General features: G+C 42.4%; 2 protein-coding genes across 3 annotated transcripts; one reads left to right on the forward strand and one right to left on the reverse strand.

The window, feature by feature from the left end:
* Positions 1 to 257: 257 nt before the first annotated feature.
* Positions 258 to 24492, forward strand: Phtm (cytochrome P450 enzyme phantom). Of its 2 annotated transcripts, XM_076783798.1 has the most exons (15): positions 258 to 948; positions 1061 to 1174; positions 1247 to 1392; positions 1448 to 1627; positions 1687 to 1837; positions 1921 to 2114; positions 2255 to 3297; positions 3384 to 3571; positions 18731 to 19139; positions 22176 to 22324; positions 22452 to 22654; positions 23210 to 23510; positions 23582 to 23737; positions 23826 to 24000; positions 24066 to 24492. In XM_076783798.1, exons 1-15 carry the CDS (start codon positions 781 to 783, stop codon positions 24245 to 24247), a joined length of 3759 nt encoding a protein of 1252 aa, XP_076639913.1. In that variant the 5' UTR covers positions 258 to 780; the 3' UTR covers positions 24248 to 24492. The 2 variants fall into 2 exon arrangements, with proteins under 2 accessions (XP_076639913.1, XP_076639914.1); XM_076783799.1 differs by lacking the exon at positions 258 to 948 and having other exon boundaries at positions 1084 to 1174; positions 1296 to 1392.
* On the reverse strand, positions 3886 to 6958 carry LOC143347116 (seminal metalloprotease 1). The gene is made up of 5 exons (XM_076776033.1): positions 6734 to 6958; positions 6465 to 6644; positions 4342 to 4644; positions 4141 to 4274; positions 3886 to 4050 (listed from the first exon to the last, which is right to left on the reverse strand). The coding sequence occupies exons 1-5, from the start codon at positions 6915 to 6917 to the stop codon at positions 3886 to 3888; spliced, it is 966 nt and encodes a 321-aa protein (XP_076632148.1). The 5' UTR covers positions 6918 to 6958.
* Positions 24493 to 24675: the final 183 nt, after the last annotated feature.

A 24675-nucleotide genomic window follows, 5' to 3' on the forward strand; every position in this document is an offset into this window, starting at 1 on the left:
ATGATATACTAAAAACCATAGACAAGATATGGAATAGATTGTACATTCGGTAGGAGTTTATCTCATACGAACTGAAGTAGCGACCTTGTAATATTTTTTATTAATAACAATTTAGGTACAAATACAATAGTATATATTTTAATATTTCATGTCGTAGATACATAAACATATACGTATACGCCTTGCTTATTATAAATAGTTCAAGGTAGTGGTTTTTAATCTGTGAATTAAACATTATATTGACCTTAAAAGGACCATAGATTTGTGGGGGTTCAAGAAATTGTATAGGGAATCATTAAATATTTAGTTTTGTTACATTTATTTAGTCTTAATTTTGATACGCTTACAACTGCTTACAACTTGAAATTGAAGAAGCATAACAAAGTATAAACGTTTATGAATCAAATTAAATAATTGTTTATAGTATTTGTAAACATAATATTTAAATCGAATGCACTCTTTGTGAATATAAATTAATAGTAATGACATCATTATAGTTTTTGTAAACGCTCATAGAATCTTTTGTGAACACAAGATGATAGCAATGGCGTCGTTCTAGTTCTTATGAGCATTCATAGCGCCAAACCGAATCGTATAAACGACGCTTATACGAGCTTAAAGCTCGTGAACTTGATCCAAACTGATCTAAACCGAATGTACATTAGTTAATTTTACATTATTACGGTAAAAACCGTAGAAAGTGCCTTATTTTAATTAAATACGTCTGTACTCATCGTATGGTGCTGAATTGCACTAGTTCATTCGATATAAATATTTACAATGATGGACCAGTGGCAAATTGAATTAGCAACAGGAATGTATAATGTTACTGATCCATCAGGAAAGTATCAAATGATACAAGAAGTGGGTCATGGATCTTTTGGACGAGTATACAAAGCACTCGTTCGACACACTCGTAGAACAGTAGCTTACAAAGTAATTGAAAAGGTAAACAAAACATTCTTAAACCAACAAGACTCTCGTTATTTCTTGTTCTTTCCATTAATTTCGTATCTTTTGCTTGTGTTGGTGCTGGTGTAAACAAAATGTGATCATACAGCGTGGTAAATCATCCAAGGAGCTGAATAGCTTGCGCCAAGAGCGTGAAATCCTAAGACAAGTTTCTCATCCAAACATTCTACAAATGCTCGATTCCTTTGAAACAAAAACTAAGGTACCAATGCATGTTTCACACATGTATAAAAACTATATATTTTACATTGCATGAGAGTAATTTTTCCTTCAGATAGTAGTTGTGACTCAGTACGTGAATCAGAGTTTGTGCCATTTATTAGATGAGAAAGGTCCCTTGCCTGAAAATGATGTGCAAAAGTTAACTTGCAATCTTGTTTCTGGCCTTTGGTATTTGCACTTCAAAAGAATATTACACAGGTTAGAATTCTGATTCTTCAGTGTATTTCCTAATGCTAACAAGTCATCCATTTAGGGACCTTAAACCACAAAATGTACTCATTAAAGACAATGGAGAGGCAGTGTTATGTGATTTTGGGTTTGCTCGTTGTATGAGCACAAAAACACAGGTGTTAACTTCTATAAAAGGAACACCTTTGTACATGGCTCCAGAACTTATAGAAGAACATCCGTATGATCATAATGCAGATTTATGGTGCGTTTTGCAAGCTACTAGGTTTGATGTACATAGTATACAAACCATGTTGTTTTCAGGTCTTTTGGTTGTGTAGTTTATCAAATGATCCAAGGTCTTCCACCTTTCCAAACAGATTCTATTTTGCATTTAATCGAATTGATAAGATTTGAATCCATAAAGTGGTCGCGTTTTCACGTCGTATCGCAAAAATGTAAAAGCTTCCTACAGGTTGTAATTCATTTACATAGTTCTTCTTAACCAATTATGTTTCTCATTGTGTGTTCATTTATCGATAATCCATTTATAATTAGGGACTACTACAAAAGAATCCGTCGCAACGGTTAACGTGGCCGGCCCTTCTAGAGCATCCTTTTCTCGAAAAATCTCTTTTAAAAGTTAGCAATATATCTACACCATTCGCTACACCCGTACCTGTGAGTCAGGCTACAGAAAATCAGCCACAGTTTCTCGATGTTGATATGAATCTTACAGATTCACAGGCTAAGTACATATATACAATTCTATTCAACATATTTGACTGTGTGTTTCATCAAGTAGGAAATACGCGTGTATGTACGTGTGTGTCATGAACAAGTTTGCACGGCAATATGAATTTCGATTAACGATAGTTTCACGTTAACACAGATTTTTAAGAGATACTGTTCCAACGGCGTATGGGGGGAGAACTCTGGAAACAATGATAGAACGTAAACGCGTGCCACCGCTTACGTCAATCCCGGAAAGCAAAAGTCTATTCTGCAAACATGATGGACCTTTCAGGGTATCGTTAGCGCACAATATGTTTGTAGACCATTCAGAGTCGTGTCAAAGCGTCGAACAAAGGCAAGTGCAAAATCGAGAAGTGGAAGAAATGATGAACAGTAACAGGTGCGTTGAACCCGAGGACGATACGTCAAGTTTCGAGCAACTAGTTGTTTCGCCAGAAACTGAAGCAGTTTATTATCAGAGAAACGAATCATATACCGGAAGAGACTATTCACCGGGCGATGGCGATGTCGTATCGCATAATAACAAATTACCCGATTGGAATCCGAAAGCTGTCGAAAGTCCGATAGAAACCGAGGAATGGATTGCATTTTTACAAAAGTCCATGGAGGAAATCATGAACGGCGAATTGGACTCGCTGCTTCAAGAAAATTGTGTTTCGGTATTGATATCCCCGTTGAGAAACTTGACGGTCAATTGTCGAGTTGTCAAATACATAGCTTGTTTGTTGTCCTTACCGCTTGCCCTTCCGTTGAAGCGACCTACCGTGTTCAAGATACAGCGGGTATATTTGGGTGTTAAGGTTGTACCGAATTTAGTCTACGCTCTGAAACTTTTAATGTCCGAGCGATCCGAGCCCCATGAACCGTACGAAAAACTCGAACCCACGAACGCAAAAACCAAATTAGCGTCCAAATTGACCTCGGACGAACTTCAGACCCTGGAATATACCATACTCGTGCTTTGTAGTTTAGCTCATGCCCAACAAAAATTTCTTACTCAGTTCTGTAACGCTATTTATACCGTGAATGGGTTTGAATTTCTACGGCAATTGTTGCTTTTGAAGAAGAAAAAGACACGAATAGTCGCGGATCTAATAGCGATTTTCAACCATATATTACGTTCTCTCCCGAAAAAGGCTCGTCTGATCGAAGATGTCATTTTATTCCCATCGATGTCGTGTAAGTTTCACGATGGGAAATCATCATTTCTCCGATAATTTGATTAGCGTTACATTAATACGAATAAAATATACTTTTCATAAAAGGGCATGCGGATAAACTGTTCGTTCAACTGGTTACACATTCGGAAGAAGTACTTATAAGGAGAACCTGCCACCTGATTAGACTATTAGCCATTCATTTGCGAACGTCTGTAACGTGTTTCTGGAGTGGAACATTGAGGAACGCGCTAGAGAGATTAATAATCTCGGATCCCGACCAAACCGTGCGGCTCGTAAGTAATAGAATGCCTGGATAAAAATTATTAGAATAGATACCTCGGAATATGTACGAGGGATATTTTTAGGCGGCAAAAGATGCAATCACCGAAGTGAAGAAATGGAAGGTTTTTCGAAACGTCGAGTGACGTATCTACTAACACGCTTTTGCGTCCAACGACACAGTATTACGTTGTCTTTTTCTATTTTTTTTAACTAAGAATCGTAACTTTTTCGTTATCTTTATTTCTACGAAAGCATTATACACAGATTTGCTTTAAACAAAGCCTAAGCAATACTTAGTTGTCTAAAATGATTATACGAATCGATTTTATACTAAATTAAAGATCCAGTCGATAGATATATCGTCCGACGAGTCGTTGCCCGAGCTTCCTTCTGGTTGTCGACCGTCGCATTCATCTTTGTACATCTTTTGTAGTTTCAATATATCCTTTCCGCTGAGTCCTTTTCGTTGTCCGAGCTTCACCTTTTCCTTCTGCGTGACGTAAAGAAACACACACGAATCGTAATTGTGATTAACGTAGAGTCGGTCTAGTTTACGCGTAGTTCGATATTTCGTACTTACCCTTGGTGTAATGGTTGGTTCGCCATTTTTCGAAAATGCATGCGAACTGTAGTGCATCACGCTCATATAATCGTAACCGATTCCGTAATCGGTGACAGTATTGTTGTCGTACTTGTTAAAATTGTGTTCCTTGCCTAATACGGTAAACAAACAATTACAATTTGGTCTAGTATGTTCACCAATAGCGGATCGGTAGCTCACCTAGCTTGACGTTTTTCCAGTGTATCGTGACCCATTCATCTCGATTCGCGGCACTTTGTTGATGATAAAAGCCTAACGCGTGCATGAACTCGTGAACGACCACGCCATGTTGCACGCATCCCGGATTTTGTAAGTTTACCACTTGTCCCTGATTGTGTCGACCAACCAAGGACCAACATCCCGACATTTTGCCCTCTATAGTAATGTAGTCGTCGTCCGTTTTGTTGTAAGGCCGGAAACGTAAGCACGTACTGTCGTGATATTCCTTTATAGCGCCCTCGATTACTTCGATGTCTTCTTCGTCTACGTAGAGGATCGCAAACGCGATGATACGTGTAAGCTGACCCGTGAAATATAGTACCAGCGAATAGTGATTCCTCGCGAATAAATAAATCGAAAATAATATATTTTTTTTGCGTATGGTTTTGTTTTACTAGGAAATTGATTTTGAAAATTTCTCAGACACGCCTGCATTTAACCGAGTTCTTGACTTCACGGATCTTGGTATATACCGCGGTATATCCTTGCAATCTTGTTTCCATATGTATACCATAAGGTCATGATTTACATTTTATCGTTCTTATTACAATATCATCGACGCAAGCTAAACTAGGATCTGCAATAAGCAGCATTGAAAAGGTTCTGAAAATAACTGTTACAAACAGATATACAGGGTGTTTGACCACCCCTGGGAAAAATTTTAATGGGGGATTCTAGAGGCCAAAATAAGACGAAAATCAAGAATACCAATTTGTTGATGAAGGCTTCGTTAAACAGTTATTAACGTTTAAAGTTCCGACCGTCCTGAATTTTTTTCTCGAAAATGCGCAAGATTTCGGGGGTATGTTTATTCACCAAAAATGATTGTAATTGACCCCCGCAACCGAAAATAATTTTTCCAGAACGATTTGAAATTTTTTAATTTTGTCGAAAAATTTCACACCTTCTCGAATTTTTTTCTCAAAAATGGGTAGGATTTCGGGGGTATATCGATTAACCAAAAATGATTGTAATTGACCCTCGCAACCGAAAATAATTTTTTCAGAATTAATTAAAAATTTTTTTTTCGTCGAAAAATTTAGGCACCTATCCCCTGTCGATTTTTCTCAAAAATTCGTTTTTCATTTTTAATCAATTTGGTTGGCGCTGTACAGAAAAGTTGTTTAATACTTTTTTGTAGGTACCCACGAGCTCTACTTCAGAAAAAAGTTTCATTGAAATATATTCACAATTGTAGGAGTTATGGCTGTTTGAAAATTGGACCATTTTTATGAGGTTTTTCTCATTTTGCGGTATCAAAGACCAACTTTTCGAATATTTTTGCGATTTGTACATATTCTCCACCAAAATACGCGTAGTTTGCTTTTTTAAACATTAAAATCGTTCAATCCGTTCAGAAGTTACGACGTTTTAAAGATTCGCATGAAAATTCCGGCAAACATTTCTGGCCAGAAATTATATTTTCGGTAAGGAATTTTTTTCTCGAAACTGAGTAGGATTTCGGGGGTATGTCTGTTGACCAAAAATGCTTGCAATTGACCCCTGCAACTAAAAATAATTTTTCCAAGACGATTTGAAAGTCTTTTTTTTCACCCAAAACTTTCAGCACTTACTCGAATTTTTTTCTCGAAAGGGGGTAGGATTTCGGAAGTATGTGTATTCACCAAAAATGATTGTAATTGATCCCCGCAACCGAAAATAATTTTTCCAGTATGATTTGAAATTTTTGAATTTTATTGTTAATAACTTTTTAACGAAGCCTCCATCAACAAATTGGTATTCTTGATTTTCGTCTTATTTTGGCCTCTAGAATCCTCTATTAAAATTTTTCCCAGGAGTGGCCGAACACCCTGTATAATTTTCAAGATAAATAATTAATCTTTGAACGCGTAACACCATATCGAAACTCAGTTAAATGCATGTAAGCCTAAAGACGTGTCAAAATATAATTTTCTAGAAAGCGAAGCCTCGTAGAAAGAATTGTATTCTATATTTTTCATTTATTTTGTTACGAAGAATCATCCTATGCTGATAATATATTTATCAGGACACCGTATATACGCGTACGAACAGCTTCGACCCGTTGGCTCTATCGCTTTCGTAACGAATCCAACTATAATTACCGAAATCCTCTTCCTTTATGTAATAAGGCACGATTCCTCCGGGCCAACGGGACGCAGTTTTCACCAAACCGTTCTTCGATTCGTCCGGTTCCCCGGTAAGCATTATGTCTCCTTCGTACAGACCGCTCAATTCCCAGAGGTTCTGTACGTCTGCTTTCGTCCACGATCTGATGCGGCTTGCTGTCGGCAACAAATAAAGAAGACAGATTGTATATTGTATTTTTTTTTTCTCCTTTTTCGTTTTCCTTTTATCGATCGTGATCATATACCAATCGTTTCGTGAGCGTGTCTCTCGCTGAATGTGCCTCGGAACTTGGGTGTCGGCGGGACGTCTATTCGTTTCAGATCACGACCGATCGCGTTCGAATTCGTACCGATTCCCATCGTTAATACCAAGAACAATACCGTTATCCGTGCAAACGCGATATTTTTACGATCGACCGTGTGTCTCATTTTGTACGCGATGGACGAGAAATTCGATCGTTGCTGGTCTTTTCCGACGTACGACGTAAACGCTTTAAAAGTTCAATTCCCATCGTATCTTTATATACGCAAGGAAGTACGTAAACTAGAAGCATTCGACACTCGTCTCACGTATCCTGTTATCGAGCGTCGCTTGATAAAACTTGGTCGTACCCGATACGGATGACCGTTTCCGTCGATCCTGCAACTCATTTTTCCACCGTGTAAGAAATTTTACGTAACGAAGCGATCGACGCTCGTCCACGACGGACTTCTCGCCATACGGGACGCAGCAGCGTCGACGAAAATCTGTCGAAAGTGCAAGGTTTCCGTTAATCTCTTCCAGCGGTACGATGCATCGATGCAAATTTATGGAAAACAACGATAACGAGATCGCGAAGCGCATACCAATTCGGATTTTTATCTGTTTATTCGTAGTTGCAATATCCGTTAAACGTAAAAGCGTAGACACTTGTTTTACCTTACCTATGCTTGAAATGTCATACATCGTTACCTTTTTTCGAAAGTATCTTATGGCCCCTTCGTTTGATGTGAATTTTTAATGCTTTTTCAGGAATATCTTGCTAAAAATCCGTAAGATTTACTCGTATGATTTTTAGAATACATTTTCATTATCATTTTAAGTACGTACATTATTTTTTTTTAACCGAAATAATGAAAATTACATTTGCTACGTGTGGTTGTTTTTCCTTAATGATATCTAGTTCTATAATAGGACACTCCAAATCATCACCAAATATACCACAATATATCGCGAATAGGAATTTAATAAGTTTTAGGAATATACTTGGGCGAGGTCAGTTGACGCGAAGAAAACGAGGAAAGTTAGGAATCAACGTAGTTTCTTTTCGTCCACTCGATATCAGTGATTTTGAAGGAAGAAGCGAAACGAAATGATAGAACTCGGAGCAATTCGTGCGTTCAAATCCTCGGTACGCATACCGATTCCAGATGCTCGAGGCAACAGCGATCTCGGTATCGGTTGGTATCGGATGTAGGTCAAAATGATTCGGTAGTCGGCCGTGTAATTCAGTACATGGACATATATCATCTTGGAATCGTTTAGTGCCTTTCCCTCCCAGTCACGTACTCTCTTATATGTCTTGTCCGATTGTTGTCCGGTGGTGTTTCATTCGTCACCACCACCGCAATCGTTACAGCATCCTTTCGTAAAAAAAAGAAATGACCCTGCTATCGCAACCCTTGCCAAATCGAATCGTTTCAGGACGAACGATCACCTAGAAAATGTCCATGCGAGTACAGTGGTTAGCGTCGGTGACATCTTGCATTCACACCACCTTACGAAAGTATCGTATTTTCACAAAGATCGCTCTTTCTTCTTTTTGTTTGTGTACGTACAGCGAAAAAATATTATTACCAGCAAATTAAATAGGACATAATAAAATTATTAAAAAAGATTTAACGATAGTTGCCTGCCCGAAGCGCTAATCGTTCGAACACGCACGCTCCTATTCTATGATTACGTAGGTCAAATTAATGCGGAAAGGATACGTTGCGACTACGCGACAACGATCAACCGTTAGAGGTCGCAAATAGTTAGCCGCATACCTTTATCGCTAAGAATGATAAAAACAAATCTCGCCGCGCGTCGATCAAGAGTTTGCGCGGGCCTCGATCGCCAATCGAGGGCCTAAAAGCGATTTTTCTCGATGGTATTACGATTCGATGGGGCACGGCATCGTGTCGGGTGTTTCCGAATTCTCGAAATTGCATTGGAACAACAGGGTCGTTTCACCAAGTTCGTAATCATGCCTGAAAATCTTCTCAAAGAGTATTGAAAGCAAGGTCAACGACCAGCCTGTTCCAGATTCGAGTAGGAGCTCCACGTAGCCTAAATTCTAACCGGACTTCTTGGAACCGCAAGCGAGCAGAATGGTTATTTCACGTTTGTTACGGCGGCGAGTACACGAGTTTTACGAGTACGTCTAACGACCAACACGCTGGAACTTTGGTCTTTCTTTTTTTTTTTTTAATTTTTTCTTTTTAACCGATCCAACTTCTTTATCAGGATGTTTCTTTTTTCTTTCGCAGAGATGGAAGTTTAGTTGCCCGTGTCCCTTCGATTCCCTCCCATGTACACGTTAATGTACGACTCGGGCGATCCTTTGTCGAAGGTAACAATCGCCACGGTTAACGGTTGTTGATAAAGGCTGGGTTATCAACTGTGAACCGTATCCGTGCAACGAAGCTGCTCAACGACCTACGTCGCTTGTTCGTGCTACTTCGACCTTACGAATCTGCTCGACGATCTTTTCTTTGGCTTCGTAACGAGTCGATAAACACGTCGAGTCTATCGAAGCTGGCCGGTCGTGGGTTCGACGATAGCGTTTCTCGCTCGGACCGACGATCGTCGACAGCACGTGTGGATCGGCAATATCCGAAGGAAGGTAACGAGCAAAATTTGTTATATCCCAAAGCTTTCTTGTTTACGTCGAGTATATTTTCGAGGCACACGAGTTTGTTGGTCCCTCGTGAACCACTGACCCACTGGGACCACTTGGAAGCATCGGGATCGTCTCGAGCCTCGAGACGGGAATGTATTTCGGTAGTGCGTACACTGATCAAAAAACGATGCTCTTTCGCGGTTCAGTGACCTTCGGCCAGCCTCCTCTCGGTCCATCTCGTCTCTTTCTCGCTCCATCCCTATCCCTATTTCTTTCTCCATCCCTGTACGAGTCGCCCACCTCTTCTTTCTTGCCATCCTCCTCCCTACCCCCATTACACTCCGTCGCTGTTTGCTACTTATCGACACGCGTAAGCGTGTTTATACATACCTCCTTTCGGATCGATTCGAATGGCTTTCGATGCTTTTCAAAATCACGATTATAATTCAATATTGAGCCGAGTGTTATTTAAAAACTCTCGAGAAACGTAAATCGATACTTTCATTCTTATTTAGAATAATAAACGACATGGTCGAATACGTGAACCATTCGGAATTAAAGGGGGAAACCACTTTGTGATGGCTAAAAATAATTTTCATAAAGAATTTTCATTTAAGGGGGTATTCTAGTCTGGAACCTTCAAAACATTTTATTCTTATTTCTCGAAATAGTTACCATGATATCTCAAGTTATAATTAACCGATTAGCATCAAATATGGAGGTAATCTTCAGCACTTGTGTCTTTGTATCATCTCGTTTTTCTTACTATTCTCTTTTTTACACGCGAAACGTGAAAGAAAAGATCGCCAAGGGTAGATGAGAGGTCGACGTATTAGTACCGAGGAATTTGTGTCTATTAAATTTCCTTTCGTGTCGCCGCCAAATTTTCAGGCGTCTCGCGATAGATGTATTCGGGTCGAATAATGAAATGCCTACAGGAGCAAACGTGTCAGCTAGTCAGCGAACTCTGCGACGACGAATAAAATCGACGCGAGAAGAAAAAGCGATGCAGGTTGGCCGGTACGTGCAAGCATGTGACCGCTGGGCCATTTTCTAACGGACCACGCGCGACGGTGCCGTCTGCTTTATGAATCGTTGATCCCTTTTTACTAAACTTCCCTTCCGTTTACCTCGTATCTTCTCCTATCTCTTTCGATCGATAATTCATGGTCGATCGTTTACCTTTCTCTTCTACACTCCGTGACAAAAAATAGCACCCCTGGCTTATTTAAAAAATAATTCATTCTTTCGATCACATGATACTCCATTTGTTCTACCATCGTATTCTTCAACGACGAATCCTATAGAAGAAGCTTTATAAAATATGCTAGCTGAACTTTCAGAATTATAAACATTTGTTAGATGTAATTAACGACATCGAAGAATCGTGTCGATCGAAGTAATCATAGGCATCTTTGAAAGCAAATACAGTACTGCCCACATAAATGACCAAGCTCGGGACCAGCCTCGGTCACTTATGTGGGCATGGTTAGTTCTCAGAATTCAACGGAGATAAGGAAAGAGGATAAGTACGAGTGAGATACAATAGCTGGCATCCGAAACCATATATACAATGTATCGATAACGATCGGCGTCAAGTTACACTCGACATGCTCGATGTTCGAAGTCGCTTGGCTTCTAAGAATTGGTGGGGATATTTCTGGTCATTTATGTGGGCAAAAGACCGGTCACTTATGTGGGCACTACTGTATAGAACTCAAGAAAGATATAATAGCAATATTTAAGACTGGGCCATATCTTTATATCGCAGGGTGTGTATTTGACCAATTTGAGAAGTACATTCGGAGTTATCTTGGACGAAAAATCGGCAGGATAGAGGATTCGAAGGGCTCCGATCTATCCTATTTCTTTGTTACGTTCCCTTATAGCTTCTCCCTCTCCTCCGTCTCTATCTCCCTCTCTTTTTCTGCCTCTCTGCGACTCTTTCGTTCAGGTAACGAGTAGTTCCGAGCTCTCGACTCGGTCATACACCTGCGAGAGTGAAAGTGTCCTCCATCCCCACCAGGTTTTGTGCCGCATAGCCACGGTTGCGGACGCCGCGCCGGCAGCCGATCCGACACCGGCACTGGTACCGGCACCGCTACTGCCGTTGTCATCGCCACCGCCATCGCTACCAACAACTACCACCTTTCGCGACTCGGTCGCCATCGCGTTTATTCATTGTCTCGCCAATTTCATTTTGATTCCTCTCCGTTTCTCGACGCGCAACCGTCAAACTTACACGCGAACGCGACCGGGACACTTTCTCGAACCCGAACGCTGCCAGTCCTTCGGTTCCGATCGTAAATTCGGGTTAGAAACTTTGATGATAGACAATATCGGGTGGAAGCAGAATGCAAATGAGACGGGAAAGCTTCGACTTTCGAGTACGTCGACCCCCGATGACCCACGCCAACCTACAGAACGTCTCTTATCCTTTCTATCGTTTCGATCGCAAACTATGTTAAGGGGATTTCCTCGTGTCTCTAAAAAGTGGATGGTTTTTGGAATTTTGTTTTTCGGTTGGTACGTCCGTGGAGATAGTGCATGAATTTTTCTATATAATTCGCTCTAACGACGAAAAAGTTATTAATAATATTCCGAGTGCTCTATCGAATATGTTATAATCTGTGATACTCTACACGAGTGTAGCTTTCGTTCAAATTAGGATTGTTGAGTTCTTAAATTAACAAATTGAACTTTGAAGAGTGGATCTTACTAAATCAACGTAAATACTAAAGTAACAAAAGTAAATCATATTCCAATATCATATTTTTGCGTCGTACAAAATTTAATATCGAATATCAAACTTCGTAATCGTGTCATCGCGTCGTTCTTCGACTTGGGCAGAAAACCGCACGAACCGTTCCTCCGGTGCCTAGTGTCTTGGATTAAAAAAAATTCGGAAGGTGTACCTTGTAAAAGGAACGCGCGTCGCGCTTTTCTACTGGCCAATCGCGTTCGAAAATGTACAACAGCTTACGGGGTACAGACCGGCGGTTAGTTGCGATCGGGCAGAGGTAGTAAACCCAGAAACGCCAGTCGGGGCCAATACACCCGCCTTCTTTTACGGGGCAACGAACTCTGTCCTCGCACTGTATCACCACCGGTGTCACTCGCTATAATGCTTGTCCACGTCATTTGGAGAAACTGACCGACCGGGCCGACCAACCGACCGATCGATCGAGATTCCGAAGTTGAAATCAAAACGATTCGGACCTTCGAAATTCTTTCGACGGTATCGGTGACTGTTGCACGTTTGCTTTGTTCCCGTCGTTGTCCACGTATGTCCATCGATTAAACTTGGCGCGTCGGAAACCGTAAAATTACCACGGTTTCGGGTCTTCGTGCCGCCTCGTTCGTTCGAAAACGCTCGCGTACAAATTCGTTCGACTTTCTGAAATGCTTGGATACGATTTTACGTAACACTGGGGGGCCCACAGACTGTTTCTTAATTAATTATCGCCGTTCGTCGAGGATACATATTTCTTTTCTTCGTCGCCTCGTACATCAGACGCCGAACGGTGAAGTGGCATGCCTGTATAGTACGAGAGTCGTGAAAATAGCGTATTAACGAAATTAGCATAAGAGGAGAAAGTCGCGGTCGTCGGCCTCTCGGCCACGTTTGGTTCGGCTGCCGAATCTGCGAATTCTCGTGTGAGCGGCTCTCGCAACAGGAGGATGGAGGCACGGCGACAAGGAGCAACGGGTCGGGACCGTCGAATCGGCATCGGAGCAACGAGGAACGAACAGAGATAGAAAGACCCGCGCAGCCACCACTCGGATAGAAAGAGGGAGAAAGAGAGATTCGCCACGAATAAATCGTACCAATTCTTCTGGTTTGGACAAACAAATTATCAGGGACCAGATGCAGATTCGACGCCGGCTCGTACGAGTTCCCTCGATCGTGGGATCTTGTCCTTTCCCGCCAATATTTATCTCTAACCTCGGGTACTTCAGAAACGTCTGACGTTTCGATCGCATCACGAAAATTTATCGTTTCATTCGTCGACCCAATTTCTTACCAACTCTCCAAGAGCTTGTTTAAGTAACTTGAGAAATGCATGCGAAATTTTGGGGATGAACAGTATGGTCGTGCGATCGTAGCCGAAAATGAGTCCACCCACGACTACACGAAGAATTAAACAGTAGTGGAAGACACTCGCTAGCTAATTAGGCTATTGTTTGCATCTTCTTTCAAACGATCTGGTAATTTTTTAAATCCAGATTAGAAGAATTCGACTTTGGAGACAATTTTACATCCCTTAAATCGTTTTAAAGAGAACTGAAAAGGTGTAGATTTAAAGGTGCAAGATGCAGCTAGTAGGGTGGTTGTTGAAGATCTTCCAATCGAAAATCTTGAACAACCATTTTTGTCAAACTATTTCTAATCGATCGAAACTCCATAACATTTAACTTACAACAGTTACTAACGATAAATGTCAGGGACAGTTCTGACGCAAGTAAACAAAAGGCAATTCTTATTGGAAAGAATTCACTCTGAAACGGAAAAACGTACGGACTCATTGAACGATCTAATACATTTTTGCATTGTATTCTCTAATGTTGATCACGCGTTGGTATCGACTACTAAGCTAGAAAGTTAAAAATATGCGATATTGAAAAAAAATTGATGACCTTTGAAGGCAAAGGCTTTAAATACCGTTGTGGGTAATTTTAGACAGAAGACCCGCTTGTATCTCTATATTTACTCCCTTTCCTCTGACATTATCTCTTGTATTGTACCACAACAGAGATATTTATGAGTTCGTCCTGTAATAAAAATAATTTTAAGCCGCTAGATAAATTGGAAAAAAATTAATGAGGTAAAATTCAAACCTATATTTTTGCTTATAAATTTTCGATGCGAATCACGAAGAGTATTACAATTTTCGCCGATACCAGGACGAGTATAATTATTGTGAAATGATCGGCGAACCATAATGGCTTACGTTGCCAACACCTGTTCTAATCACCTTGTTTCATCCACGCCTCTCGCTTTGTCAAGCTCGAGCCACTGCCTCAGGAATCTTATTAAACTTGTTGAGCTATATGTAAATCACTCGTGGCGACGTATCGGAACCAAGACAATTACGCGAGCAGCATTGGCAGAAGCTATTACACAGTCATTGTCATTCTTAACCATTTTCATCGACGCGAATCTTCCTTTTCCCCTTGCCCGGTTCTTAATAATCAGATTGTCAGGAATCAGAAGTAGAGAAATTAACAAAAATCAGGTTTCGGTACTATTTATTTCAATTACCAAAGTAATTGATTTTGTTCTCGAAAACGAAGTCTTCCACGTAATTTCGAGTCGTAAAATCTACCTGATTTACGGAACACCTTTTACACATCTCTCGTAGTCAAAGGGTTAACAACGATGACAAAGTTAGTCCGATACACAATCTTCGGAAAATCGTTGGATAAAACTCCGTGGCTAATTCGTAAATGTCTGTTTTATTCTAAACGATTGGAGGGTTGCGTGGAAAAGGTACGTACAATCCGTAGATATCGCACACGGATAAACTTGAGAAGTTCATCGATCCGCGTCGAGGAGAAACGATGATCTTTCGCGACCGAAGAAAAGGATCCCAACCTTGATAACTGGATCCAGCCAATGACCCGAGTCGATCATTGCCCCTTAGGCCGCTATCTACCTGCTCACCGCAAGGATTAGGGAGAACAGATAGTACGCACGAACCTTACATCGTGCATTAGCGGCAACCCTTTTTCAAGGAAGTACATTTTATTTAGTGTTCACTGACCGATTGGATCCGTAAATCGAAAACAATGTTTTCCTTTTTACGTGAATCTATCGAGCACTCTTCGTTTCCCTTTAACCCTTTGCGGTCCTGTGTCATCGCGTTTCGTTCTATCACTAATTTACGTATTTTTATTCGTGCTAAACGAAACTGCAACGAGTATCAGGGACCTGTTAAAGAAATACGAACGACAGAAAGGATATTACTAGAAATAAACGGTGAAAAAAAAATGGTGCACGATCTAATTGTACATCTTATCGTAGGAATATGGCAAAGGAAGAAAGAAAGGTGGAGATTATGAGTGGAGGCGAAGCGGGAAGGATGAAGAATCGCGAGGAGCATCGTTTGTCCGTGAAGATCGGCTCGCCGCAGAGTTCGTTATACTCGAAAGAGGATCGACAAAAAGCTACCGTCACCAGCGAGCCGCTCGCGCTTTGCGAACCGGCGGTCCTTGGAGAAAAATTCGTTTCATCGAACCCGAAGCAGTCGTCCTTAGGTAGAATGAAAAATAATTTCATTACTCCGGGAGGTTGCGCAGCCTCTCGCAGGTACGGATTTAGCTCGGGAGCGAACTATGTATGTACCTGGTTTCATTCATGGATACGAACTGTCCGAGTCGATCGTGTCACGAAAGAAAAGCGCGTATCTGTGGATCAAACGCCAGTGTCTCGAGCAACGAGCTAAAACGGGGCAAAGTCTGTACGATATTCGATATTCGGTATTCGACGGGTCTGGAGGAGTGAAACGGAAAGCCCAGGGACTGGCGCAACAACGATCGTTTCAGGTTTGCTCGAAATGGCGGGCCCTTGACTTTCGAAACTTCCATTGCAGCCCTGTTTGTTCGAGAAAGGAGCCGGGGTTGGTAGTACCCTCGGCATCTTGGGATTCCACATCCGGCGTTCGGTCCATTGCCCCCGCGCGAGAAATATGTGGCTAGGATACCTAAACGAGTATGCGAGCAATGAACGCTTCGAAGATGCTCGAACGTTTCAACGTCAACTTCTTCCCAGACGTACCCAAACAGTCCTACGTCGATTCTGTTGTAAATTTGGTTTATAATATAGTTTATTGTAGAAAGATTCTTACAGAAATCAGGAAACTCGTGCATGCAGTTGTGCTCTGTATGAAACAGTTGCCACACTTTTTAAATCGAGTGCTTCCTTCAAGTATATGTCTTTGAAATCATGTCTGCAGCAGAATTTGTTTAAATTAATAAAATTGACGGCGTTGCAGCTGGTTTGAAGAGTACAGTTCATAGCACATGATATCTCAAGTTATGAAGCCGAATGGCTTCATACAAATTTAAAAATCTGTGTAAGAAGCACGGATTTTCATATTTTTTTAGTACGCTATATATCAGAAAAGATCGAGGAAATCGATACTCCAGCTTCAATGAGACGAAATTTTTTTAATCACCCAAATTTTTGATATAGAATATTGGTTCACGCGGTAACTTTATTTATACTAATCAATATACTATTTTGCTTCTTTGTTTTAGATTAACAGAACGGTGAGAATTTCGCAAATCATCTACTTTTTCGATTTGTACACCCACATCCAACCACGCATACCATACGTAAGTCTCATTATTTTCAGTTGAAAAAAATAATATACATACTTAAAATAGTACTAAATATGGGTAGTAAAAATCATATAAGAAAGCCCCACAGTTTTTTTTGCAAAATATTCCTGAAGGCTTAACAATTGGCCTTCTAGACCAGAATAACCCCCTTAACGCCGCGATTACCATAATTCACGAAATCTGCGAAAAGATCACGGGTGTTCCATCCTTGGCCTAATTATTCTGTTCTCTCATAGACGCGTGAAATAACCTAAATAGTATGGATAGCGCCAAAATTTGGACCCCTTGTCTCGAACCAGGTAGGTTCGCTTGTACCCGCCTACTTTGACCGAAAGGATCTTTCGGGTCAAAAAAATACCTGCTTGGCGAACGAGATCGGAGAGGCTTCGGGACTAACACAAGCGTGTATCGAAAGGTGAAAACGAACGAAGGGAATTCAAGCAGACGCCGAGGGACGACTGCCGTCAGCAAACGGGTAGGCGTCAGGTAGCCGCGGCGGCGTCTGAACTTGGCATATTGTTTCGATTCGTTCAGAGAAAACGTAGGCCATTTTAAGTACTCGGAAGGGAAGGAAGACGACCGAAGACGAATCGATAGGTAGAATAAATAAATCTTCGTAGCCGTCGTATACGTCTCTTGCCCGATATAGATTTATTTTCTCTTACGACTGTAAACAAGGTCGATCGACGATTTGGTAGTCAAAATGACTTTCTTTCCGTCTTCGTCAGGCCCAAAGGACAGATAGTGTGTTAAGAGTCGACATTGAGAGACCGAATCGTACCTGCTGACGGATCGGTCGACAGTCGACTTATCGCTGTCGCCCGGGTTGGACGATATTTTCTCTCTCGGTGTCTAAATCCGATCCACGGGGCAAGTTTGCGAAAAAATTGTACGTTTCGACTCTCGGTGTGCGGGAGTGAAATTCCTTTCAGCCAGTTTCCGCAAATCTGTCGTCAGGAAGCATTCGATCATTCACACATTCCACGAAATCTTTAAGTTGGTGAGTTTTTCAGTGATCGTTCTTAGAAAGATTTTTTCGAATCGGAGGATGAAGGTGTTCTCTGAGAATACTATAAAAATCGATCGATATTCTTTCTTCTTTTATCGCTCAATTTATCGTCGACTCCGTAATCTTCACATAGTCATCTAATTCCGTAGGGGAACGTGCTGTAATGAACGGTGTATCGTTTATGAAACCAAGTAAGATCGTTTGGTAGAAAACACGTGCTTAACCACGCGTCGTTCGACATTCTGCGCACGAACGAGCACCAACCGACTCGAGCTAGCAGCGAGTGCACGTGCCGAGTGCACGCGTACTAAACTCGTTCCTACGTCTTAGTTTTAACACACGGCTGATCGACCAACTCTATACAGGGTGTCCCACGCAACTGGGGAAAGCTATATCTTTCAAACGCTCGGAGATTCAAAAAAATATCGTGGAGCAAAATAAAATTAAACATCATCGAACGTTGTACAAATTCAACTCATTTTTATGCATCAATACGTAATGCAATTACATCCTTTTACACCAGGAAACTCTATAATTTTGATTGGACTGTTCGATGCAGGTCTTGAATCTCTACAAAAAAGTATAGAGATAGTTATCCTCTAAACCTAATAGAATAGATTTCGCTTATTGCGAAAGGAATTATACTTTTCGATGTTATCAACGATGAATTGCTCACATTATCTTCTATAGATTTCGGACTGCGTCAAACATTTCCCTCTTTAAGGAGGATTTCATCCCTCGAACAACTTGAAATATTAACAAAGTTATGAAAGTTTGAGTGGTCCTAATTCGATGGTTAGGAACTTCCCTAGCTAGCATCCCCCAACTTTATTACATTGAAGTTTGAGAATCTCATTAAAACAATCTAGGACTGAATAATAACAGTATCAACGAAATTTCCAATTTTTTCTGTCATATGCAAGACTGATTAAAAATAAAATAAAAAATGTGGGGCACGCCGAGTGCTGTTAGTGAACCCGCGCATACGGTGCACGCAATTGTCGGCGATTTCTTTCTCTGTGCAGGTAAATCAGCAACCACCTGTCCGGAGCGTCGTTTGCGAGGAATCGAACGGACAGCGCCGAACGTCGTCGAGACCAGCGTTCGCGATGAGTCTCGCCTACGCTATCCTGCTCGCGTCTCTCTTTCTTCTCGCGTATTTTTTCGTCAGAAATCGCAGAAGAATGCGCCGCCTCCCTCCCGGGCCCTGGCAGCTTCCGATCCTCGGCTACCTTCCGTGGATCGACGCAGAGAAACCGCACGAAAGTCTCACGAAACTGGCCAGGACTTACGGCCCCGTCTGCGGGCTTCGCATGGGTTCGGTCTATACTGTTCTGCTTTCGGACCCGCGAATAATCAAGCAGGCTTTCGCGATGGATGCGTGCGCTGGCAGAGCTCCGCTGTACCTCACTCACGGAATTATGCAAGGATACGGTAAGGTCGGCGCGCACGTTTATTCGTTCTACTCGTACGTCGCGACCGTGGTCTTTCCTCTCGCCTTTTCGTTCGGCGGTAACGCAGAAAAATTTCTATCCGTTGTAAACGCACGCGTTCGAATTCAAAATTCCAGGTACGTGTGTACGTGTGTACCGCGCACACGTACGCGCGTAGACGTCGAGTCGCATTCCACGATGCTAGTTTCCGCGCGATCCTTCGTTTCTTTGCCCCCCGTAGTCGCTTCTCGCCAATACTCCTACACAGGTGCGAGAGCGCGATGAACCCATCTGCGCGCGGGAGAGTCTCGTGCCGACAACGAAGGACTCTCACTTTCGGTATCGGCTCGATCTCCTTGAAGGAAGTTTCCCCGGTCGTTGTTGGTTCTGCGCTGCATCAACGAGATATTACAGTTAGCTCCGCAAGGACGTGCTGACGGCCTTTCCTGCTTACAGACTGACAGAGAGAAAGAGAGAGACAGAGGGAGAGAGAGGCAGGCCGTGGGGAGCGAAAAAAGGGAGTCGGAGGCGTCGGAGCGACGCGGCGAGGAGCGGGAGAAATTTGCATTCGCGACAAATACGATGCCTCGATCGCAGTCGTTTTTAAGGGATCGAAATTTTCATCCCGTGGGGAGACCGTGGGACACCGTCGTGTGCCGGATTCCTCAAAATGCAAACTAAATTAACGTCGGTGTTTGTGTGGTTTTTATTACCAGTTCGCCATCTTTAGGGGGGGTTTTCGAGTCGTGGAATTCGATTTTGATGAGTAAAACTACGGTTTAGTATGCGTTTATTTTAGTCCGGATTTTTCAAAAAGCTGTATTTTCTTAATTTGTTTGATAGAAACTGTAAAACGTTACAATGATATGCGTCTAACTTTGAAAATAGTGGACTGTATTTTAATGTAGTCAATATAGGTCTGTCACAATATACTTTTAAAAGAACTCTTATTTCATAGTCAGCCACGTATTAATGTTTTGACTATGCTTAGGGCATCAGTTGACATTAATCCAGTCCTTCGTTAATTGTACATGAAATCTGAAGTCCGTCGAATCGATTCCGTAAATCCAGTGTTAAATAAAAGTGCGAGCCTCTTCGGCCGCGACGTTACTTTTTCCAAATGACTATGCAATCCAGTAGAGTGCGTTCTGTCATTAGATCTTCTACATGCGTATTAACGAATAATTAGAAATAATGATAAGACACACGTAGTCGTTCGGCTCGGTTCGTCGCGCGGGTATAAATGTACCTTAATTTGGTTGAAGGAGGTTGTCGTAACGCCGCTGTAACCGGCAAAAACGACGCCAGAACCCGATTCCACCGATACACGCTCTCGGGACATATTTCTGCAATTGCTTGGGACAGTGGAACGACCGACCCTGAGAGCGTCTATCGCGCGAACGCGTTACCTCTTGCGGCAGTCCCGCCGGTTTATTTCTGGCGGTTCGCATATTCTGTTTCGCGAATTCGTCTGTTGCCCTCGCAACTCGCAATCTCACGGATGATGTCACTCCTTTCGGCCTAACATTTCTCTCCGCGGATGCGTTTAGTTGCGCAACCGTCGAACGATAAAAAAAGAGTCGCGTTCCCGCGGCGTCGTCGTCTCATCGCCGCGATCCGAATTTCCGAGCGACGCGACGCAGCCGCTTTCGCTCGTTTCGGACAGTCGCATTTTATCGCACCCGTAAGGGCACAAACTCGTTCTATCGGTGACGCATCGAACGTGCACACGATAGAAATTAATCAAGTTGGCTTGTGGTTTTTAATGCTGCAACGGCCGCCACCTCGGGCCTCGGCTTTCTCGACCCCTCGTTAAGGCCAATTTGCGCATCCACGCACAGTGGGATATTTGTACCGAAAAATAGTCTTTTCAAAACATCCCCGCAATGAAAATTTATTCGGTAATGGGTCATTGAACATACAGCAAAATTGAACCAATTATATTGGATGCAAAGGTTTGATAGGTTTTCAAGTGAAAAAATTGATTTATTCAGCAATCTTGTTAAATTGTTCAAAATTATCAACGACCAAAAGTCATCTTTCACAGGGTGAAATGGAAAGAGTGGACTCACCAAACACATCACATATATTTTTCACAGTATTTTAATGTTGATTCCTCTCTATTACTTGTAGATCATTTTTAATATTAATTTTTCACAAAGTTGTTAATTAAATACAGCCACCTTTGGTTGTGAATAATAATTGACAGTAGTTTGTTGCCTTGCAAATGTTTCTATTTTAGTATTATGATTTGTATGGGGCCGATCCAAAACCAAAATTGACCTGATTTGAACTACAAAATAATATTCATGATTTCGTATGAAAACGTAGATCTCAGTTTTTTTTACTTTTGTCCATTCCTGGGCACAGAGTAACTTCCATTCGGTGACGGTCACCGAAATCGTTTGTATTTATCCTATAAACTCATTATCATGATTCGTGATCTCGTGGATCACGGCCTCTGGTACTCTTTATCCTGTCCACGGTAGTACGCATACGATCAAGAGGCGAACCGTAACGCGTAAGGTAAGCGAATGAGATCGAGAAGAGGAAGGGGAGGACAGAATAGAGAGAGCGCGAGAGAGGGAGTCGGTGAGGTGAGACGGGGTGGGTGGAGGGGTCAACCGTGTGTGGAAGGGTAGGAGGAGAGCGGGCGGTGTTGGAGGAGGAGGTGATGAGGGGTGGTGGTGACGAAGGAGGAAAAGGGTGGCGGGAGAGAGTGGGTGCGGTAAGAGATTATTGTTTATTCACTCGAGGATTATCCTTCGGCGAGTTCAATGGCTGCGCCTACTTACGGAACGACGACGGTAATTCCCTCGCTATTTTTTTACGCGCACCCCTCCTCCCCGCCGACTCGATACACCGTCTCGTTGTTTCGTAAAAAGATTCGAACGAACGCCACTCGCGATGAGAACGAAATATGTCGGTTTTTCGAAAAAAAAAAAGAAACATGGACGAAGAAAATGATCGTCGGGACTCCGTGCGTTCTTCTTTCACGCTCTCTGATCCCGATTTCTCTCGTCGTTTCTTTGCGCAGGACTGGTTTGCGCCGAAGGCAACCGATGGAGGGACCAAAGGAAATTCGTTAGTATCTGTTTGAGAAATTTCGGAATGGTGAAGCACGATGGACCGAAGAGAGACAGATTGGAGAAGAGGATACTGGACGCCGCGAACGAATGCGTATCGGTACTCTGAACATCCGTTACTTTTTCTCGTCTTTCGATCACTCTGTTACGCCACCGACTGTATAAGTCAACGGGCGTTCCCTTTTGACTTCGCTGACACGAAAACGATTTTCTCCTGGGTTCCGTAGAAACTCGAGCAACGATCGACGGACGGGCCGATCGATCCCTTGGACACGCTCCATCACTGCATGGGCAATCTGGTCAACAGCATCGTTTTCGGGAAAACGTACGGAGAGAACGAGCAGGTTTGGAAATGGTTGAGACACTTGCAAGAGGAGGGAGTGAAACATATAGGCATCGCTGGACCGCTCAATTTTTTGCCTATCCTCAGGTGTGCATTCGTCCTCTTATTCTCGATAAGCATAGAGCTTTCCAATAAGAACGATAGAAATAAAATAAAAACTATAGAAGATAGTCTGGTATCTGTTTTATTTCGATCAACATTCGATGGTATTATACACGAAATACAATAAATCAAATTTTCGATGGTTCCACATAAATCAGATTGTATCTCATCAATAACACGAACTTTGAGATCGTCAACAATTTGTAGTTTATTGGAATAAACAAGACATTTAACGTGGCCTCGCGAGTAACAGTCTTATCGTTAAACTTTGATCTCAATAAAGCGATAGTTTCAAGAGAAGCGTAGCATGAGGCATCGTTTTGTCGAAACCACATCTCAGGCAAATCAAATCTACACAATTCAGGCCAAAGAAAACATGAAATCATCGAACGGTAACGCTGTAGTATCACAGTCACAGTCACAGCTTGTTCAGTTTGAAAAAAATAAGGCCAAAAACTACGCCATCGAGGATTATCCTCTCATCGATCGACGTTTATCGCCCCCATTGAAAAACCTTATAGAAAGGAAAACGTTCGTTAGATTTTTACCGCGATACGGACAAACGATACGACACATCCTCGACGGAAAGGAAAAGACGCACCGAGTATATCGCGGCATACTCGATGAACATCGTGCCAGGACCGCGCCAACAACCCCGGGAAACGAAAGCTTCTTGGCGGCGTTCGACGAACAGATGAGAAAGGAGAACATGGACGATAGTTATTTTACGGAGTCGCAACTTTATCATTTGTTGGCTGACCTATTCGGCGCTGGAACGGACACAACTTTGACAACGCTCCGTTGGTTTCTGCTTTTCATCGCCGTTCATCCGGATGAACAGGTGCGTCGCGATAACGAGCCTCGTTCGCGATCGGTTGATCGAGACCGAGCAATCGTTGAATAATTTTGCAGGAGAAACTTCGGTTAGAGATGGATCGGTGTTTGGATGCCGGTGAAGAACCGACTTTGAAGGACAGAGACTCCATGCCTCGCCTCGAAGCTGCTTTGGCCGAAGTGCAACGACTCAGAAGCGTCGCGCCACTCGGTATTCCCCACGGAACGTCGGAGGTGCGTACGAACACGATCAACGAATGAATGAACGATCGAAACGAAAGGAGGAGCACTGTAACGCAACTTATCGGAATACTTTGTCCAGGATACGCAAATAGGCGAATACGACGTGCCGAAAGGCGCCATGATCGTGCCGGTGCAATGGGCCGTTCATACCGATCCTGCTTACTGGCAGGATCCACTCGAGTATCGACCCGAAAGATTCCTGGCCGAGGATGGAACCTTCTTCAAGCCGGAATCGTTTCTTCCCTTTCAGACCGGTAATTATCTTTTTCTTTGGATTCGACGTGTCTCGTCCACGCATACGTTCTTGTTTTGTTTAAAGGGAAACGCGTCTGCGTCGGGGAAGAACTGGCCCGGATGATACTGTTTCTCTTCGCTGCTAGAATATTGCGCGCGTTGAATATATCGGTACCGTCGAACGAAACGGTCGATCTCGAAGGCGATTGCGGCATTACGCTCGTCCCGAAACCACACCGATTGATGTTCGTTGCGCGACATCGATGATGGACAGAACCGATTCTGTATTCATACTTCCGCCTGCTGTGTACGCTTTCACTCGTCGCGGGGCTGCAACCGTCAAATAAGCAGTTCGTTCACCATTGTAACTTGCATCTATAAAAGGAAACTTTTTTTTTTACGCTGAAACGCCCGATCATTGCTCGAGGAATCGTCGTCGATTACGGTCAAGCCTGTGTTCGGCAAGATATTATTCACGAATACCGAATACAAAGAGATTCGTGATACTTCTATTGTGCATATTTCACTTATAAATTTGAGTAATTATGATTTATTCGTTATTCTAAATAACTTTTGCCCACAACCGAAGCAAACGGCCTTACCTTTCTCTCTGTCTCCTCGCTTTATCCGTTCCATTTCTTACTCCGTTCGCCTTAAATACCTATCGCTCGTCTTGTTCGAATCATCGAGTGTAC

The sequence above is a fragment of the Colletes latitarsis genome, chromosome 2 (assembly GCF_051014445.1).
Source record: "Colletes latitarsis isolate SP2378_abdomen chromosome 2, iyColLati1, whole genome shotgun sequence".
NCBI classification, from domain to species: domain Eukaryota; kingdom Metazoa; phylum Arthropoda; class Insecta; order Hymenoptera; family Colletidae; genus Colletes; species Colletes latitarsis.

What these genes read in the sequence shown, in the direction of transcription:
- Phtm (XM_076783798.1), top strand. Translation starts at nt 781, where the DNA reads ATGATGGACCAGTGGCAAATTGAATTAGCAACAGGAATGTATAATGTT. An exon ending in CTTACAAAGTAATTGAAAAG is followed by an intron (nt 949 to 1,060) that starts GTAAACAAAACA and finishes GTGATCATACAG; the next exon opens with CGTGGTAAATCATCCAAGGA. An exon ending in TTTATTCCCATCGATGTCGT is followed by an intron (nt 3,298 to 3,383) that starts GTAAGTTTCACG and finishes TTTTCATAAAAG; the next exon opens with GGCATGCGGATAAACTGTTC.
- LOC143347116 (XM_076776033.1), bottom strand. Translation starts at nt 6,917, where the DNA reads ATGAGACACACGGTCGATCGTAAAAATATCGCGTTTGCACGGATAACG. An exon ending in ACACGCTCACGAAACGATTG is followed by an intron (nt 6,645 to 6,733) that starts GTATATGATCAC and finishes TGTTGCCGACAG; the next exon opens with CAAGCCGCATCAGATCGTGG. An exon ending in AACCAACCATTACACCAAGG is followed by an intron (nt 4,051 to 4,140) that starts GTAAGTACGAAA and finishes TACGTCACGCAG; the next exon opens with AAGGAAAAGGTGAAGCTCGG.